This window comes from Onychomys torridus, chromosome 4, assembly GCF_903995425.1.
Source record: "Onychomys torridus chromosome 4, mOncTor1.1, whole genome shotgun sequence".
NCBI lineage: Eukaryota > Metazoa > Chordata > Mammalia > Rodentia > Cricetidae > Onychomys > Onychomys torridus.
Window position 1 is genome coordinate 79705626 of NC_050446.1, and position 21053 is coordinate 79726678.

At 35.0% G+C, this 21053-nt stretch overlaps 1 protein-coding gene and 1 pseudogene across 1 annotated transcript in view; both read left to right on the top strand.

Moving 5' to 3' along the window:
• Ccdc73 (coiled-coil domain containing 73) overlaps window positions 1-21053 on the top strand; it is a 124689-nt gene that overhangs the window by 46618 nt on the left and 57018 nt on the right. The window contains exons 4-7 of the mRNA XM_036183362.1: window positions 183-254; window positions 5043-5078; window positions 6506-6580; window positions 18597-18635. Coding sequence (XP_036039255.1) covers window positions 183-254; window positions 5043-5078; window positions 6506-6580; window positions 18597-18635 — 222 coding nt within the window. The remainder of the gene's footprint in view (window positions 1-182; window positions 255-5042; window positions 5079-6505; window positions 6581-18596; window positions 18636-21053) is intronic.
• Window positions 10757-11585, top strand: LOC118581255 (annotated as a pseudogene).

Below are 21053 nucleotides of genomic sequence, written 5' to 3' on the forward strand. Positions count from 1 at the left end.
TGCTGAGCTGGATCCTCTGTAAGAACAGCAAGTGTTCTTAACCTCTGAGCCATCTCCCCAGCTGCCCGTGCTTCACTTATTTCCATTGTAAACCTAATTGAGTTTTAAAGTAAGAAAACTTACTAAACTTTGTTTTGACTCCTCATAATGTTCTTTTTCTTTTCTTGTAATTTTGAAAACAGGAGACTCTTCAGAATCAAAAGGAGGCATTAATAAAGGAGCATAAAGAAGCAATGGGAGTTTTTAAGAACCAGGTGACTTTTATGATAGACTAACTGCAATTGAAAATTGTATAGTTTTCTCTCTTCAGTGAGTATTATGACAAACTATTCTTTGCTCACACAGAAAACAAAAGTGAGAATGTTATGGAAACTAGGAAATAAAATTTTTACTTATAACTCATGCTAGTGTAGAGAAATTTGGAAAAAAAATGTTTTCTTGGTGATGTAGATGCATCTGTCCTGTCCTCGTTAATTTTGATATGTGTTCACTCACCCTCTTTCTTTTGTAAAAGTATGCCATTGTCTTGCCTTTCCCATACTGCCTCTTTACTGGAGTCAGTCTGCTGAACCAAGCGTGGTTCATGGGTCAACTCCCCAGTAATTAAAAATATTAAGAGGAAGATGTGAAACCAGGCACTCTGGAGACAGAAGCAGATGAATTTCTGTGAGTTCAGAGGATAGCTCTGAGTTTAAGGCCAGTCTGGTCTATATTTCAGGTTCCAGGCTAGCTAGAATAGAGATACATAGACTTTATCTAAAAACAAGCAAACAAAAATCCCCAACAAACAAACAAACCATAACAAAAAGCCAAAGAAAGAAGATGTGAAGGAGGGAGAGGAAAGGTGATCCTTATTAGTTATCTGCTGAAGCCTCTGTGAATAGCAGCCGTCATAATTGAAAAATAAAGAAAATGAAACTAAAATATTTTTAGAGAAATGAAAACTATACCTTCATTAATTTAAATTCCATCATCTTTGACTTTCTCAGAGTCATCTCTGCTCCCTAGAAAATATTAGCTTAGATTTTCATTAGTGTTCATTATTCTTATTGAGAAATAAATGCTTCCTGTAAAACAATAACAACAAAAAGGAAAAATATTAGCTTAGGAAAATATGCTCAAATACAATATCCTGTAGAATTTTTTGTTTATATCCACTGTCCTCATTTTTTGTCTTCATTTCCATACAAGAATGTGTGGAGAAAAAGAAACACAAAGAAAAAAACCTGTGCACCTGTCATCATAGTTGGTTGAGGTTAGTGATAATTTATATCTTGGGATGAATTGGTTTAGACAAGACAAACTTCCTTTTAATTTGAAATCAGTCTAACCAAAGCTATGAGTTTTAATTGAAGGGTAAGGAAGCAGAAGCCCATGTGTAACACAGTGTTCTGTAGACTGCAGAAATCTGTGTCTTTGCCATCACAAGAGAGCGAGCATGTAAGAACATCCTGATACCTGCAGGATACAGGAGACATCTTCAGATTCTCACATTTTGTATATTATAGTACTAGAGTGCAACACAGTGCCTTTCACATGGTCGGAAAGTTCTGTATCATTGTGCTGCATTCACAGCCCTGTGTTTATTTGTTTATATATTTATTTTTGAGGTTCAAAACAATCTATTTTATTTGATAAAATCTCAAGTATTAGCAAAACTGATATTTATACAAAAGCTATATCATTCTAAGCTCAATATCTTGTCCCATAAAATATACAAAAAATTATGCAGTGATTTTGACTTAATTTGGCTATTAGTAAACTTTCCCTGAACATTTTAAATTATTATTCTTTCATCTATTGTCAAATACATGAGTTCTGTGTAATTCTGTTTGATATATTGCTATATATGTAGATGGGTTTCAAAGGAACTTTTTGTGAACATAAAATTTATTTCTTGATAAAATATCTCTAAAAATCACACCAAGCATAGGGCTTTCTGAGGTTACTCATCTGACATTGAGCAAGGTTTGAACATTTGCTAAAGGTTTCCTTCCACTATGCATATTATAAAGAACCCTTTTATTGTATGAATACTGGGGAAATAATTACCTGTTGAATTTGTTTCTTTCATGAATTTTCTGACATGTTCTAAGTTTTGAGCTTGTTGTAAAGAATTTTTAAAAATTCTGTACATTTTTTAAGTTTCTTCCCATTAGTGATACTCTGTTAGGCTTGAATATCTGAGGACTCCATAACACTTGCCACATTCTTAATATTGTACAGGTTCTTTCTAGTATGGATTATGTGATAATTTTTAAGATTTAAGAACCCAGATAAGGTTTTACCACATGCTTTGTATTTGTAAACTTTCTCTAATGTATGGTCTTAGTGAGGTTTTGCGGAGATGATCCATGGGAAAGAGACACAACACGTAACACATTCACTACAATTTTAAGGGTTCTGTATTCAATGGGTTCTTTAGTGGCCTTGAACATGTGAATCATGGGCAAAGGACTTGTCACAATCTATATATATTTTTTTATTAATTTCTTTTTATATTATCAGCTTGATACAGCATAAATTCTTACCTTAATAGTGTAATGTTTCATTGAGGGTTGCTCAGTAATTGAGTAAAACCAAATCTTATTATAAGCAACAGTCATCCTAGCGTCCTCCATGCCATATATATAGCCTTATTGTTCTGTGGGTTGCAGTCTGATTGTTCTTTGCTTTCTATCTAGAATCTACTTATGAGTGAGTACATACCATGTTTGTCCTTCTGGGTTTGGGTTACCTCACTCAGGATGATTTTTTCTAGTTTCATCCATTTCTCTGCAAATTTCATGCTGTCATTGTTTTTCTCTGCTAAGTAGTATTCCATTGTGTATATGTACCACATTTTCTTAATCCATTCTTCAGTTGATGGGCATCTAGGTTGTTTCCAGGTTCTGGCTATTACAAATGCTGCTGTGAACATAGTTGAGCATGTATCTTTGTGGTATGGTTGAGCATTCCTTGGGTATATGCCCAAGAGTGGTATGGCTGGGTCTTGAGGTAGTTTGATTCCCAATTTTCTGAGAAACCGCCATACTGACTTCCACAGTGGTTGTACAAGTTTGCATTCCCACCAACAGTGGAGGAGTGTTCCCTTTGCTCTGCATCCTCTCCAACATTGACTGTCGTTAGTGTTTTTGATCATAGCCATTCTGACAGGTGTGAGGTGGTATCTCAGAGTTGTTTTGATTTGCATTTCTCTGATGATTAAGGATGATTTAAAGACATTTCTTTAAATGTCTTTCAGCAATTTGTGATTCTTGTTTTGTGAATTCTCTGTTTAGCTCTTTAGCCCATTTTTTAAATTGGATTGTTCGGTATTTTGATGTCTAATTTCTTGAGTTCTTTATATACTGTGGAGATCAATCCTTTGTCAGATGTGGGGTTGGTGAAGCAATCTGTATGTTTTTAACTTCCTTCTCCACAATGGATTCTTTGATGAACTTGAAGTCTTGAGGCCCTGGTAAAGGATTTGCCACATTCTTTTTATCTGTAAAGTTTCTCTCCTGTGTGGAATTTGTGATGTCTTTGAAGATGTGAAATCTGCCTAAAGTACTTCCCACATTCTTTACTTTTTAAAGGTTTCTCTCCAATGTGTATTCTTTGATGAACTTTAAGTTATGAGCCTACAATAAAGGACTTTCCACACATATCACATTTGTAAGGTTTATCTCCAGTGTGGATCCTCTGATGAGTAAGAAATGTTGAACTCTGAGTAAAAGACTTGCCACATGCTTCACGTATGAAAGGTTTTTCTCCTGTATTGGTTCTCTGAGGAAGATGAAGAGAAAACCCATGGGTAAAGGACTTGCCATACTCTATCTTTCTCTTCAGTGTGAATTTTGCAACGACCTCTATATTTTGATGCATGTGAAAGGAACATGTCATGCTCTGGAAATTTGTGTGATTCTTTTGTCATATGGATTTTATAATGCTCCTTAAGTACTGATAATGTAAAAAACAACTTTCCACATATTTTACATTTGCACATTTTTCATCAGTATGAACCACATTAATTCTAAAGAGGTCTGAGCATCTCATTAACTCCTCCCAAATTTCTTATATGTTTGTCCAACACTGAATCTTGGATTCCCCACAAATTTTGAAGGGTGGGTGAAATACTGTCTACATGCTTTAGATTTTAGTTGATTCCCTTCAGTGTGGCTTGAGTCATTTTGAATATTTGAATGGAAATTGCAGGATCTGAATGGAAATGATGCAGAATGAGCTTTGAGAGGAGAAGCTGGAACTTCTTCATCTATTCTGTCAGGAATGCCAGTGATGGATGTTGCATAAAGATCATTTCCATCAGCACATGATTCAGGCTCTTCACTGTCAGATCTACATGCCCAGAACTTCCTTATGTGTAATTCACCAAGACCATTACTTCCAAATTGTCCTGATAGTTCTGTTTGGCAAGTAGCTTGTATACACTCTTTTGGGAACAACTCCTGAATGGCATAACAAAATAGAGCTGGTTCTGTGTTTATTTTTAAGTAAAGAACTATTGAATGTAAATGAAGAGTGTGGAAAAGAGAGACATCTCAAAGAAAAATATTGACAATTTTGCTAAAGTCCTTAGTGCTGCTTAGAATATTTTATTTTTTCCGTTGGTGTATTCACTTTCATCTTGCTGTTTTAAAGTGACATTTTAAAAATAATAAAGGTCATTTTTATTTCATTATCATAAATATTTAAGCAAAGTCAGGATATAAGTACTGTTCATGCAAATAGAAATGCTATGATTTGATAAAATTATACCTTTAGAAAACATGCTATTGCTTAAAAGTAGATAGTGAATATTCAGACATTTGAGATTTCTGGGGGGTTAAACCAAACTTCAAAGGAATTATTGGTATTTAAATATGATTTAGTTATTTATGTGCTTTAGTGATTGCCTTTTCTTTCATATATTTATATTTTCTGAATGTGAGAACATGTTCAAGTTGTATAAATTCAATATAGAAATATAGAATTCTTTCATATTACTTATCAGCAGAAATCACTAGTTTACTTACCTGTATTTTAATTTTAAAACCTAACAGCTGCAAATGAAGATGTATGCCTTGGAAGAAGAAAAGGTAACTATTAATTTGTAAAATATATAGTTAAATGAACTTATCACTGTTCACTATAATAGAAATGAGTGTCAGTTAAATAAGGGAGAATGTTGATTGATTAAAATCTTCCAAATAGAAAGAACTTGAGGTCATCATGTTACTTGACTTTTGTGATTTTATGATTGAGAATATTCAGGCCTAACAAATGGGATGACTTTCCATGGTAAAACTGGGGCTAGAATTCAGGCTTCTTCAGCTCCCAAATTAATGTTTGTTCCTTCTGCTGCAGCACAACTTTCTGAGTCGTACCATGCTCTGTGGGTCACAACTTCTTTGAGGGTCACATATCAGATGTCCTACATATCAGTTATTTACACTATGATTCCTAACAGTAGCACAATTACAGTTATCAAGTAGCAACAAAAATAGTTTTATGGTTGGGAGTCACCACAACACACAAAACTATATTAAAGGATCACAGTATTAGGAATGTTGAGAACCACTGCTCTAGTGCCTTTTCAGTGTGAGCACCCGGTTTAAATGTAAAACTCTTGAGATGACTTGTATCTGGTTACCAGCTAATTGAGAGGGGAGACATGACTTCCAACAAATCAAGAAATTTGCTTGGCACTAAATATTTTGTCATGCTAACAGTTAACATGTATTATGCCAATTATGCCAATGGACATAGAATTTACAATATTAATTTATATACACACTCTTAAGCAAGAGGCTTTTAAGGAAAATTCTCCCTTATCTTTATATTTATAATATAGATACACCTACACCTTATTAATTAGAATGTATCTGCCCCTCTGCATTCTTAGTTTTTTAAAGCACCCCTCGTTCAACTTAACACTAATTAAAAATATTAGTTAAGAAAAATTGTTTCTGTGCTGGATACATAGATTTTATTCATGACATCATTTCATAACCAGTGTTTTACAACAACTATTTAGGTAGAATTTATATTGTATTAAATATTATAAGTAATCTGGAAATAATTTGAAGTATGTAAGAAAACATGTGTGGGTTATGTGCAAACACTATTCCATTTTATATAAACAGGTTGGGCATCCTTAGATTTTGGTATTTATATAGGCTCTTAGACTCAGTTCCTTGTAAATTCTGAGAGATGATTGTATATTCTATGAAAGAATTTAATAATTATATAGTGTCTAGAAGTTCTCTTAGAAGTGTTCTTATAAATTGAATTGTCATAGTTAGAATATTTTATTTTATGATAATTATAATTATATAAAGGTTATTGCAATGTTTTGATGTTTAAAGGTTATTAGAAGTATACTCTGTCATGTATACTTTTATGTTTAAAGTCTGTGAAATATTAGGTTTAAAATATAGGTTTTGGTTCTTGAGTTCTATTTTCTCCTTTTATATTTACACGAAAAATAAAATATTGAAGTGTGATTTTTTTTTTTTTCTCAAAGGGAAAATACAAACTTGCTTCAGAAATCAAAGAAAAAGAAATTGAAGGATTGAAGGAAACATTAAAAACATTGCAGGTAAATTAACTTACTATTTAAAAATCAATTTTCTATTAGCATTGTGTCAATGAAATACCATTCAACATTGCTAGCAAAGCTAATAATATTTATATTACATTATAATTTTATATACTACACTAATTTGAAATTTGAATTTTTGTTTGATAAATATTATAGTATATTAAATAGTATATACATGTATTAAGTAGAATACACATATACCTATAGTATATGTATATTAAAATAGCCTTCATTATTTGTTGCTGTAATGTAGGTGTCCTAGTTGCTGTTTTATTCCTGTGAAGAGACACCATGATCAAGGCAGCTCTTGTAAATGAAATCATTTAATTGGAGGTTTACTTACCTGTTAGAGGTCAGTCCATTATCATCTTGGTAGAGAGCATGGTAGTACACAAGCAGACATGGTGTTGGAGAAGTAGCTGAGAGTTCTGCATCCTGATCCAAAGGCAGAAAGAGGGAAACTGAGTCTGGCTTGGGCTTTTGAAACCTGAAAGCCCACACTCCCAGTGACACACTTCCTCCATCAAAGCCACATCTGCTCTTACAAGGTCACACCTCCTAATCTTTCTCAAATAGTGCCACCCCTCCCCCATTCTTATTCAAACGGCCACAATAGGTAAATAGCTGTAGTTTTTAATATTTCATGTATGAGGAAAACAAGTATGGCCTATGTGTTACAATTTATCCGTGGTCTTTAAAAATTAATATTCTAGCACTTGGGAGACAGAGGAAGGCAGATCTCTGAGTTTGAGGCCAGTCTAATCTACATAGTGAGTTTTAGGACAGCTGTAGCTACATAATGGAGAAACCCTGTCTCAAAACACAAAACAAAGCAAAATTCTAGCATTAACTGAATATTTGCTGCATGTTATAAGTGTTACAGCTCTGAAGAGAAAGGTATCCTGATTGTCGGAAGCCCAGTTATACTTATAGCTGTGTTCTTGTGGGGATGGTTCCCCAAAGGAATGTACCAATCCTGCTCCTCTCCCAGAGAGCCATTGCAGCTCAGCTCTGCTCCATTCTGCTAAGGGAGTTTCCCTTCAGAGTTGCTTCTGTGATCTAGGGAAAGTTGTTACTTGTCTGCTTCACTCTGCTAAGGGGGAAACCCCCGAGAAATACAGTTGTTTGCTCCTGTTCTGGTGGAAGTTGTGCTTATCTATCCTGCTCCACTCTGTGGAAAGAAGGTCTTCACCCAAAACTCATTCAAGAGATTTATGGGAGGGAGGAATCCAGGAGATGCTGCCTCTGCCAGGGTGAAAAAGGCACCTCCCAACTGAACAGGTACAGAGCTTTTTAGGGGCGTAGGTTTTCCAGGATGAAGATTTTCAGGGTGGAAATTGGTCGGATTTCAATCACCAAGCATGGACAAGCTCAGAGATTGGCTGGATGTTGTGCTCAGGGATTGATTGGTTTTTGTGCTGAGGCAGAAAACCTCAGGTCAGAGGCGGAGTGTGTTTCCTTGGCTCTGGTTTCAGGGCCAAAGTATATTTCTTCCATTGGCTCTGGTTTCAGGGTCAGGGTGTGTTTCTTTGGCTGGCCCTTTCCGCCTACAAATGTGATTTTCTGTAGATTTAAAGACTAAGGAATTATAGCTTTTGCCCTTAAATTGTTCAGTCTCATACTGGTAATTTATTCAGTACATGCCATAGGAAGTCTGCTGTGTACCAAACACTTTTCTTAGTGGGACAGATACAGCAGTGAGCAGAAAAGGGGAAAGATTTCTGCCTTAAGCCTACAAAAAATAAAATGAAATTAAAACGGGAAGATTATTGCAGAAGATGTTTTCATGATTTCAAAGTCTTACCATGTAGATAGCATTACTCACAGAGAGCAAACTAGAAGATCAAATATGAAATTGCTAATGATGGGGTCCTTGGGTTCAGTGGTACTGTGACATAAGGAGCACACACTTTTCTCTGTGCAATTTCCTTTTTTACAGCTTATACCAACCTAACACTGACAAAACATGAGACTGTCTCAAAAAATAAAGCAAAATTCTAGCATTAACGGAATATTTGCTACATGTAAATTACTTATTTTCTGCAAACATAAAGACTAAAAAACTATAGCTTTTGCCATTAACTTGTTCTCAGTCTCACAGAAAATACAAAAGATATTCAGTTATACTCTTGGATATCCCATAAAACAGCTGACTTGGGACACTACAACCTGTCAGTGTAAAGTAATAGTGGCACAAACCTTTAATTTTGGCCCTTAGAAGGCTGAGGCAGGAGGGTATGAGTTTGAGGTAACCATGGGCTATGCCACATGCATACCTTGTATCAAAAAAGAAAAAAATATTCATTGGCATCAAAAAAACTAAGGGTAGAATATTTTTGCTTAGAGAGAAATTATATGCACCTCGATTGGATCCTGTGCTGACGAAAGACATGACGGTACAAACAATTAAGGTTTCAGATGGGGAGATTTGGGTAGGACTATTTGTTAGACTATAAGAATTATTGTTACTATTCCTGTGGGTATCATTGGTAGTGGAGAAGTATAGGGCAAAGTTTTCGTTCTTAGAAAATGCTCAAAGTATTAGGAGTGAAGTTTTCTGATTGAGAAATATAAAACATTGTTCAGAGAAATAAAATAAAGGGTGAGATAAGATTATTGATTAAGAGTCCATATTTAATATTTGTTTTGTTTTCCTGTGAACTAATTTTTTCTTGCCTGTATTTCTTTATCATTTCTGGAATTTTTAACTAAAATTTTATCTAGTTTATTTTTCTTTTTAATTAGTAAATTTTGTTCTTTCATGATTTCATACATATGCCTGTTGATCCTGTTCTCTCCTACCCTCTCTTATTTCCCTCTTATTCCAACCAACACCCTCCAATAAATCTCTTTTCCTATTTGCTAGTTTTGTTTTTGTTTAGTGCCCCACAGAGTTTCATCAGGGCCGATTATGTCAACCTGAGTTTTGAACTGACTATCAGAGCCTGGTGAGCTCACCAGTGGTTACCCACCTGGATATTGTTCCCCTCCTCTCCTAAAATCTGTCAGTTGCCAGCAGATCAGCAGTATATGATAGTCCCTGTGAGTCTATCCTCTGCCTCCTAACTGACTGTTGGAAGAGCCTGACGCCATAATCTTGAGCCAGTATGCACAGCTGCTGAGTTAGTGGTTATTTTGACAATGTCTTGTTCACAAGATGAGGTTTCACATGAATCCACCCACATATGGCTAAAGACCCAAACCCTGTCTCTAGAAATCTAGGAAGAATTGAGGAGCCCTCACAGGCAAGGTTTCTTAACTGACCATTCACTCCCCAGGGAACATCTTGCAGTGGTTTTCGACCTTCCTAATGTTGTGACCCTTTAGTACAGTTCCTCATGTTGTGGTGGCCCCTGGCCATAAAATTATTTTTGTTGATACTTCATAAATATAATTTTGCTACTGTTATGAATCCTAATGTAAATATTTTTTTGGAGATAGAGGTTTGCCAAAGAAGTTGAGACCCACAGGTTGAGAACCACTGGCCTAGAGAATTCTGTGACAGTAGATGCAGGCAGAGTCCAGGGATGCTACCTCACACTCCAACTCAAAGCACAAGGCAGACAATGAGAACAAAGAACTGTCCAGCCTACACATCAGCAGTGCTGAGTTTGAAAACCTGCCTTAGAGTAACATCGTTAAAAGAGATCATGACATCATGTCTACCAGGAATAAAGTCAGAAAGCTTATGGAAGAGGACCTCAGGCCACATCTCTCCACTCAGTTCCTCCCCAGTGGAGTTGGGAGATGTCTTTCCCCAGGCTAAAGAAGGGAGGTGACAAGAGGCAAGGGCTGTCACTGGATACAGTCTACAAAGGAAACTGTGGAGATACTAGTTTAACTAGGAGAGGAGACTCCATGTGGAGCAGTAAGACAAGACATATCAACTTAGGGCAGACACTTCAAGATCCCTAAATACTGCTGGTGTGTTTTGAAATCTCACTAATCAAAGACAGCATAAACTTTTATGTTCACAAAGATCATTTTGAAATATCACCTTGTGGTGTATGTACAGATACATGTTTTACTTCCTCTCTCCATGTCATTTCTCACCACTTACGTAAATAGAGATTCATTGTGACTCCATTTTATAGCACATTAACTATTCTTCTTTCTCTTCCTCTTCCTTCTCTTCCTCTTCTTTCTTCTTTCCTTGTAAACATCAAATGGTCAATGATGCCAGTACAGTGGGAGGGCCCGGAGGACATTATGAAGCCATGGCTGCTTCCACGGAGGATTCAGCAGCAGTTTCAGGAGCCACAGTTGTTGTTGAGGCCATGGCCATGGTTGAGGCCAAGGTAAAGTCAAAGACAAGGAATGGATCCCCATCATCAAGCTGGGCTGACAGGTTAAAGACATGAAGATCAAGTCCCTTGAGGAGATCTACCTGTTCTCCCTGCCCATTAAGGATCTGAGATAATGAGTTTTTTCTGGGCACATCCCCAAAGGTTCTAAAGATCATGCCAGTGCAGACTTGTGCTGGCCAGCAGACCAGGTTTAAGGCTTTTGTCGCTATTAGAGACTACAGTGGTCATGTTGGTCTCAGTGTTAAGCATTCTAAGAAAGTAGTCACTGTCATCTGAGGGGGCATCATCTTGGCCAAGTTTTCTATTTCCTCTTTGTGGAGAGGCTACTGGGGGAACAAGATTGGCAAGCCCCACACTGTTCTGTGAAATGTGACAGGCCACTGTGGTTTGTGCACCTCATCTTTGCCCCCAGAGGCACTGGCATAGTCTTTGCTCCTGTGTCCAAGAAGCTACTAATGATGGCGGGTATTGATGACTGCTACACATCAGCCAAGGGCTGCACTGCCACCCTGGGCACCTTTGCCAAGGCCAGTTTTGATGCCATCTGTAAGACCTGTAGCTACCTGACCCCCAACCTGTGGAAAGAGACTGTGTTTACCATGTCTTCTGATCAGGAATTCATTGACCATCTTGTGAAAACCCACACCAAAGTTTCTGTTCAGAGGACCCAGGCTCCAGCTGTGGCCACCATATAAGGGTTATTATACAAGAAAAATAATGTGAATTAAGTCTGCTTAAAAAAAGAAGAGAGAAAATGGAAATCACTAACACTGTATCTATTATAAAAATACCCTAATTTGTGTTTTCTTACCGTATCTTTAGGCCCAACTTAAATTTTGGCAAATATTGAAAAAAATTAATACATTTTTCCTACTAAAATATTTTTAAAAGGAGTATGCTAATTTTGATTTAAGTAATTTATTCTTTTTAGATTGTTTTGGTTGCTGTCATATATATATATGTATATATATATATACATATATATATATATGTATATATATATACATATATATATATATATATAAAACATCTAATTATTTCAATAATGAGTATTTTCAAAGCAAAGTATAAATTTCTTCATATGGCTGACCCTTGAACAAGTCTTAGGACATGTATTATCTTGCTGGTGACATAATACACAATACCTGGTCTAGTAAACATGATACCTGAACAAAGTAGAGCAATGAAGGGTCCCTGTGAGTCTCATTCCCTCACCCCAACTTGAAGATGCTCAGGTAAAGCTCCTGTTCAGGTACCTATCGGACACAAACCCACCTGGCAAAGACCTTGTAACACAGAGCCACTCCCCTTCCTCCTTTACTTGCCAGGTTACTTAGTTTGCTTCTCTCTTGTCCTTTCATAATGCAATACTTTACCAGGTGCTGGCTACCATGAATAATCAGATAGCTTCTTTCATTGTGGAGCTCATAGCCAAGGGCTTCTTCTAACCATCGAATCACAAAACAAATAGAAACAGAAAACCATATACCTCAAAAGAGAAGGAAAATAAGAAATGATTTTTGCTGTGATAGATTATTTGAATATGTTCCCTTTCTGTGTAAGTATGGCACCTAGTTGATTTCAAAGGGAGGATTTACTTAACAAATGAGAGACTTTCCTTAACAAAACGATGTCTAAGGGCTAGATAACTTTGCTGATGCTTTTGTGGATTAATGGCTTGTTATGTAATGTGGCAGAACACACTCTTCTTGAACTTCAGGTTTCCTTTAAGTGAAGAAGTTGAACTATATTAGTATTTCCCAACCAAGATCACTTCTATAGAGTAATAAAGTATGTCCATTATCTACTCTGTATAATAGGAGTGACCAAGAAGAGGAGTTGGCTTCATTGATTCTCCAGAAGCATGAAGAAGAAGATGGGTAGAATGTGATAAAACTGGAAAGGGACTAAGGAGATAAATGACCTGTATAGCTCTCTCTCACCATTTTCTCACTAACTTTAAACTTACTGTTCTTATAGACTATAAGACACTAATGACTCTTGTAGATATGAAGGCATATTTAATAATTTGCTTTTTCTACTATTGAAGCTTAATGGTCTTAGGCTTCACCTAATCACATTGATGGAAGAGAACAAAATCTTGGAGCTGTGAGTTTGTGTATGTATCGATCCATGAATAAATAAGTCTTGGCCATTTGAATAATGTTTTCATCAGGAGGACAGAGGACATGTAACACAAAAGGTGGAAACATCCTCATCAACAAATGATTTTGGAACAGCTGGGCATTCATGTGAAAAAAAATGATTCTAGACACAGAATACATTTGTCACAAAAATAAAAGAATAAAAAGTTCCCTCAAACAAAACAAAACAAAATAAGACTTAAAATGGATTACAGACCAAAGTGTAAAATTCAAAACTATAGCAATTCTAGAAAATAATGTAGAAGAAAATCTAAGTGGGTTTGATAATAACTTTCTAGGTACCAGACCATAGGAATGATCCATGCAGTGATTGATATACTGGGCTTCACAGAAATGAAAAGCTTCTCCTTTTCAAAGACTTTTAACATAGTGAAAGACAAGCTACAGATAAAAAGAAAATATTCACAGAAGGCACTCCTCATTGAGACTGCTACCCATCACATTAAGTTTCCTCTTAAAACCCAGTAAGAGGAAAACAAACAACTAAAATGAAAAAATATGCCATAGATCTTAACCAAAACCTTACCAAAGATACACAGACAGATGGCATGTGCACATATAAAAAGATGTTCCACATCATATGCCATGAAGGAATTGCAAAAGAAAGTGTCAAAAATAACACTATACTTCAATTAGAATAACCAAAATCCAGAACGTAAGTACTGGCAGGGATGGATAGCAACCAGAATGTTCATGGCTATGGAGACAATTTGGCTGTTTCTTACAAAATTAAATATTCTTTTTTAAAAAGCAGAGGGAAAAAAAGTAAAAAAGAGCATGGAGCATGTTAATAGTGGAAATACTCTTTGTGGTACTATAATGCTGGTACATGTCATTATCCGTTTGCTCAGACCCATAGAATGTTCAAGAGTAAACCCTGCTGTGAATTGTAGACTTTGAGTGATAATGTGTCATTGTAGGTTTGGAAATTGTAACAGACGCATAATTTGTGTGTGGGAGGAGAGGAGGGAGGGAGAGAAAGAGATGTTAATAGTTGGGGAGGTTGCTTATGTGTAAGAGCAGGGAGTCTGGGATATTTGTACTTTTCTCTCAGTTTTGCTATGAAACTGAATATATATTTTTAAAATCTTGAAAATGAGACCTGCAGCTCTCTAAGTGGAATCATAATAATTCTTATTACCAAAGTATTTAGCATCCTCCCAATTCAAAGTATTTATTTTTGTAATGTGAAATTAATATTTTTTATCATGTAAAAATTTAAAGTGTGATGATTTCAAGTTTTAGCTTCCCCAATAATCTTCATCTTTTCTTCTTTCTATTTTCATAGAAGATACATTTTGAATCTTCTCAGTGTGCCTTCCATGTCTTTGTACTCTCACACACTTTATCTCTGTTGGCTTGCTGCGTTTTATGCCATTTCTTTACATTTATCATCTAGTTTGTTAATTTTTCAACTATATTTTATTTGTCATATAACTTATCCATTAAGTTCTTTATTTTATAATGAAATTTCTGTTTTATAGAAGTTCAATTTGGTACACCCTTAAATCTGCCTTTTTATAGTTTCTTATACTTTTCTCATGCTTTTTACTTTGTCTTTTATGTCTTTAATCATATAAAATAATTTTATATCTTGGAGATTTTTATCTCTTATCTCTAATTATTTGGGGTCAAGTCTTCCTGTTTGCAGTGCCTGCCTGCCTAGTTTTCCCCTTGGAGGTCTTTGTGTTTGATGTGGTTCATAAATTTTAACTTGCTAGTCCCTCTTCACAGGAAGTAATTTTCTGGTGAAATTACGTCATGTAACTTTTCCTATAGAACTCATTTATGATACTTCCTTTTCTCCCCTGAATCTCGAAATGTTAGTCATCAACCCTTGATTGTGTATGAATGCAGGGAGTGTACACATGCTTTATATGCTTTAATACTACAAGGTAAGGGTTTCAGTTTTTCATGGGATAGCTTTTATTTTTGAACTAGAGATCTAGCAAAAATCAAGTTTCCTTGTATCAGTGTACTGAATGTTTTTGCAATTAGGAACAGCTCACTGACTTGTATTTATTACAGTGCTACTGGGCTACATATGGATATTTTTTCATATAAATATATATGTACTAACCTATCTTCCCCATTCCTCCCTCCCCAGTTAGTCCTTCCTGTTCCCCTGGTTCTACATCTACTTTCATCCCATATATACATGTGATTTTATGTATTATGTAAAACCTATGAACCACAAATGAAAGGAAACATAATGATATTTGTCTTTCTGAGACTGATTTAGTTTACTTAATATGATCATCTCCAGTTGTGTCCATTTTCCTGCAAACCACATAATTTAATTTTTCTTTATAGATAAAAATTTTATTTTAAAATATATCATATTTCTTTATCCAGTCTGGCTTTATTCCACAACTTAGCTATTAGGGGATTGAGGTATTAAACATTGATATGCAAGTATCTCTGATGTGGGGTTTTCAGGATAAATAGCCAGGCACTATATAGCTGGGGTGTATGGGAGATATTGAATTCAATAGTATCAGGTCTAGTTTACATTCATATCAATAATATTTTGTGCACTTCCTTGGGATACATTTTTTTTTCTTTTTGAGACAAAGTCTCATTGTGAAACCCTGATTGGGTTGTCACTTGCCACATAGACCAGGTGGTGGTCTTGAACTCACAGAGATCTGTTTCCCCATGTCTTGTGAGTACTTGGATTAAAGAGGTGTACACCACCATGCCTTGAGTTACTTGTTTTCTAAATGACTGTCATTCTGACTGGGTGGGATGGTATATACTTAATTTGTGTTTTTTGATAACTAGCAAGAGTAAAAATTTTTTATATTTGTACTTCATCTTTTGAGAACTATTTGTTTATTTTATTAGCATATTGAGTGGGTTATTTGATTTTTTGAGTTCTTTGTATAGTCTAGATATTAATCCTTTTAAGGATACCTAGCAAAGATTTTCTCTAATTCTGAAGGTTGTCTCTTAACTCAGTTAATTGTTTCCTTTGCTATGTAGAGGCTTTTTAGATTTATGAGTTCCATCTGTCAGTTAGTAGAGATAGAGACTGGTTTTATTCTTTCATAGGTACTGTGGTTAGGTAGTTGCATCCTGGTAATCTTCTAGCCTGGGCTAAGGATTTAAATATGATAATTATCCAGGTAAAAGTGTACTGCTTTATAGATACATGGGTAATTTTCAGTCTTTTGTATGCTGCATTTTATTTATATAGTATTTATTTTATTTATACTTAGTTTGGGTTTCAACTCTATTCAGAAACAGATACATATACTTTGAATAAAATACATATTATCTTTTTATGACAACTTTAAAAATTTTACTTTTTGTTACTTGATAGTTTAATACATGTAATAATGAGTTTTAGATATTATGCATTTTTGTATAATTTACACAGTTCTCAAGCATTAACTTGCAGATCACAGTATCATGCCATAATGTCATACAAAGTTAATGTATGCTCCCACTATTTGTATAAATTGCTGGCCAGTTATAATAATATATGTTCACAGCATCATCTTTGTTCACTCCTTGAGCTAACTTAAGTCAGAGTAATCCTTTACAACAGCAGTCAGCCTATTTGCTTGAAGCTCCTTAGTGAATTTGCAAAAATCTAAGCAGTACTACAAATTTCAAGGCTAACAATGATTTGCATTCTGCCGTCTCTGAGGTCATCTTTGGCTATTTTTCCCATTTACCTCCTTCTTTCCACATGAGTGTTCTAGTTCTTTGTAACAAAGATATAAAAAAGGTTTTGACCGTGTTAAGGCCTTTGAACTTGTTGAAATATTCTTCCTTCTATCTCATGACTTCAATCAAAAGTTGCTGTCTTAGGAAGGTCTTTACTGACCATGCAATGAAATTGCTTTTCCTGATTACTTTTCTTTAGCACTTATCAATATCTAATATGCTGTGTATTTTAACTTACTTATATTGCTTATGGTTTATCTTCCTCAGCATTAAAGTGGGCAAACTTTTTCTGGGTCCATTTGTTGTTACCCCCAGTACCTACATTAATGTACTTTTCTTACAGGGGGCAAGCATTCAGTATTTACTGAAGAAGTGACTTACACATAACCTATTCTGTTGAGGTTATGGCATCTGGCTAAGGCATTTGTTTCATAGTGAATATGAAGCAGTTATTTTATTTTTCTTAAAGTTTAACAAATGCAAGTATATTGAAGAAAATGAGAATTCATACATGACTGGTTAGAGTTTAGCTTGGTCAGCTATTCTAAAGGACTAAGTGACAATTTTTAAAGACAACAATGTATCCAGTGTCAGCTGGCCTGCCAGAAAAATCTAAAAAAAGCGGAGCGACACTCGGTTAAGGGAAAGTCCAGAGATGAGAGGCTTCTGCTGCTGCTGTCAGAAAGCGGAGAAGGCAGAATGCCCATCACTGCTTGCCCCCGGGGATTTGGAGATACTGTAGCAGCAGAAGCAGAAGAAGGCAAATGAGGAAGACAGGGAACCCCAGTGGTTCTGGGCCCCTTGCCCGTGTTCCTGGCACCAAGCCTGCCATACACCTGTTCTTCCAGGAGTGCTCACAGGTCCCAGCACGATGGCATGCCCTGTGCGAGTCTGCAGCCAGTCCCTCTCATGCTTCCTTCCCTCAGGTGGCTTCTCTCCCTCTGGGCCATCCCTGGGAGTGAGGAGCTGACTCCTTCCAAGTCCAAAGTATTAGAAGAAGCTTTGTAATTTTTTTTAAAGAACAAACCTTAGAAATTCTGCTTTTTGAAATTTATTCTACTAAAATGGTTAACTACAAAATTCAAATAGAAGCACATTACAGGATAATTCACAATGTTAAAAAGCTGAAAATTTGGTAAGCCTATAAACATGGGTGGGACTAGGTAAACATTGGACTGCTATGTTTTATATAGCTATTACAAATTTTAAGAGGCCTACAGACTGAGACATCTATTGTTATCATATCCCACAAGCTCTCCTTTAAAGCCCAGAAATAATGAAGTACTCAGTACTCATTGAAGGTCATGAGATTTTATTTTGTACTTAAAATAATTTTTATTCCTGTGTTATTTGTTCTTTAATATTTCTTTCAGTGAACACCTAATGTGAAGTATCAAACTCTACCAGACGCAGTTTTTTGTAGTTATGGTTTTTCAGTAGTCATCATTCTTTAACAGGGTATAGTTCTTACCTCTTACTATCTGCTGCTCTCACTCGAGCAGAAAATACACTTTGATGGCCAAGGATCTGTTTTATCTATGTACTATCCCAGGAACATATGCATTATAGTAGTCCTGTAAATATCTTATGAGAAGAGGCAATGAATGTATCTTTTGAGACAGGATCTCAACTATGTAACCTAGGCTGGCTTCGGCCTTCCTTCTAAGTATTGGGATTATAGGCACAAGACACTCTGTTGGCTTGAATGTACTGGTGTTGTAAGGAAGAGAGTCACTATAAAAATTTTGAAAATAATTCACTAAAAGTTGTAATAGAAGATAAATGCCACTTTTGGTAGTATGTAGTTTTGACGTCTGAAGGAATTTATATTGAAGAATTTTAATAGATTTTTCTCCATTTTTCAAGGTTTCTCAATATTCTTTACAGAAGAAAATAAGCGAAATGGTAAGAACATTACATAATATATATTTTTACCTCTTTTGTAGTACACAAAATACATAGTAATACTGTAATATGAATGTGACACTTTTAGTTAAAAAAAAATCCTAGAAAGTTGATACTGGGCATTATTACAATTTAAAGGCCTGGCACAATTTCAAAGTCATTATAACTTAGATAAATTTTGCAAATTTACTTGCAGATTTCTTAGTGCTTACATATTACAAATAAATAAAATATGTAGCGGTGTTCACTCTTCATTGTTCTACATTTAGGATATGGTACTTGTTATTATTCAAGTAAGTATTTGCTGTTTTCTATTTCTATGCATGTAACATTAGTATTTATTTTACAGAATAACATTTCATGGAATACTTATTTTTTAAATATTCTCCCTTGTAGCTGTATTTGATTCAGAAAGAGGTTTTGTTGTTGTTGGGTTTTAATTAAACATAATTCTCACTATATTGGCTTCTTGGGTGGGCTTATGCTATTCTAATTATTCTTTGGAATAGACTGTACAGCAAGTAAAATTATTTTTTGAGTATTCTTTGGCTATCACATAGATAAAAAATGAAGATCATTGCTCTAACGTTGAATACCACATTAAATATTTTGCCTCTTGAAATTGTTCAAGGTGTTAAAAATAAAAGAGCTCATAGGAAGATGTTAGGCTTGATTGATTAAAAGATGTGAAATTCTGTTGCTATTCAGCTGGAGAATAAAGATAATATTGTCAGACTATTTTAAACTGTGGTTTTCATTAAGAAGCTGAAAAACTAGATCCAGTTTAACTGTGAGACCGTGACATTTGTGCTGAAAGTCATCTTCAACGCTACAGTGGCTCTACACAGACCGTAGAGAAATTGAATAATGTGCCCTTTCACCTGGGAGATCAAAGGCCACATAAAATGTCTTTTATTTTATTCCAGTTTAAAATTTCATTGAACAGATACTCATCATTTTTTAAAAAACACAGAAATATCTCTAAGTTTTTTGTTAGTGTGTGAGTGATAAGTAATGTTTTTTCCTGACAGTTGAAAGAATTATATCACTTTTCATTAAAATTATCTTATATATTGTACATTTAATATTTTATGCCCATTCAGGGGCAGTATTTTTATGTAAAAGTTAAAAACCATATTTTTCTAAACATTCTTATTTATATTTGTCTTACAATTCTTAATTTATTATTCAATTCTTATATAATTCACATGACCTTTATTTAATGTTAATCTTATTTTATGTAAGTAATACATTATCTTCTATACTATTTAGCACGATGGACAAGCCAGGAAATAGGATAGACATTCCAATAGTGTCCAGACAGAACTTGTAGAACAGCAGAATGCCCTAAAATTAGTAACTTAAAGATAGTATTGAGAAACTTTAAAGATGTCTGTGACTCCATAGAGGTGAGCACTTAACTTCAGTAAATGCCAGTCTATAGGAAGTTCAAGAAATTGACTTCCCTGTAAAAGTGGAGATATGCTCTTACAGAAACTAACAAATACAACACAGATCAAAATATTTTTCTGTCTATCTCACCTTGGAAAAATCATGGTCATTACCAATAAGAATGTAACAAAATACATTGAAGAGTAAATCTGGAAAATCAAATGAGCCATTGCTACAAGTTGGTCACTGAGAAAAATTCCATCATTTATAGTGTAGCAAGTAGCTGATATTGTGCATAGTTAAAGTTAAAGATGACCATCATGACTGTAACTACTATCTGCTTAATGAAGTAAAATCTTGTCCAATGCCCTTTAAGCCATGTTTGACTTTTATTACTTTCCTTTAAGGAAAGACTTAGAGAAAGGATGTCTTTTTCTTTATCAAATTAAAGCAAAGTTTCACTGTTGAAAGTTTTGATATAATTCAGTGTGACAATATACATTCTTTTAGAATAAAATGTTTTAGTTTATAGTGTTGATCTGTATATATTTGTGTCTGTGCACAGTGTACATGCTTTGTGCCCACAGGTTCAAATGGCCATATATAGCCCAGACAGCTATAGGTGCCCATGTGATTTAGAAGACTTAATAGTATTTCTTTATTGTGACCAGTGAATAGTCTGGAGTATCTAAAAAGCAGAATTCTATCATGCAGATCAATGAAACTTCCTTTTCCTTGGATTCCACTTTGATGTCAAGCAAAGGATTTTTGGAATAAGTACACTACAGCTTAATATATGTGGAGTTCTATGAGTAAGGAGTGCCCGTGGAAGGAGTCTCTAAACTTTGTTGTGTTCTCACTAACAGGATTCTTAACTTTTGTAGATTTGAATGCCTACTTACTGCTTTTTATCCAAAAGGTTAAGGAGACTGTTCTGGGATCATAAATTAATATGTAATAGACAGTGTTCTCTTAAAGGGTATGTAAATATGGATTTAAAGTGAAAATATCCTTGACTTGAAAACA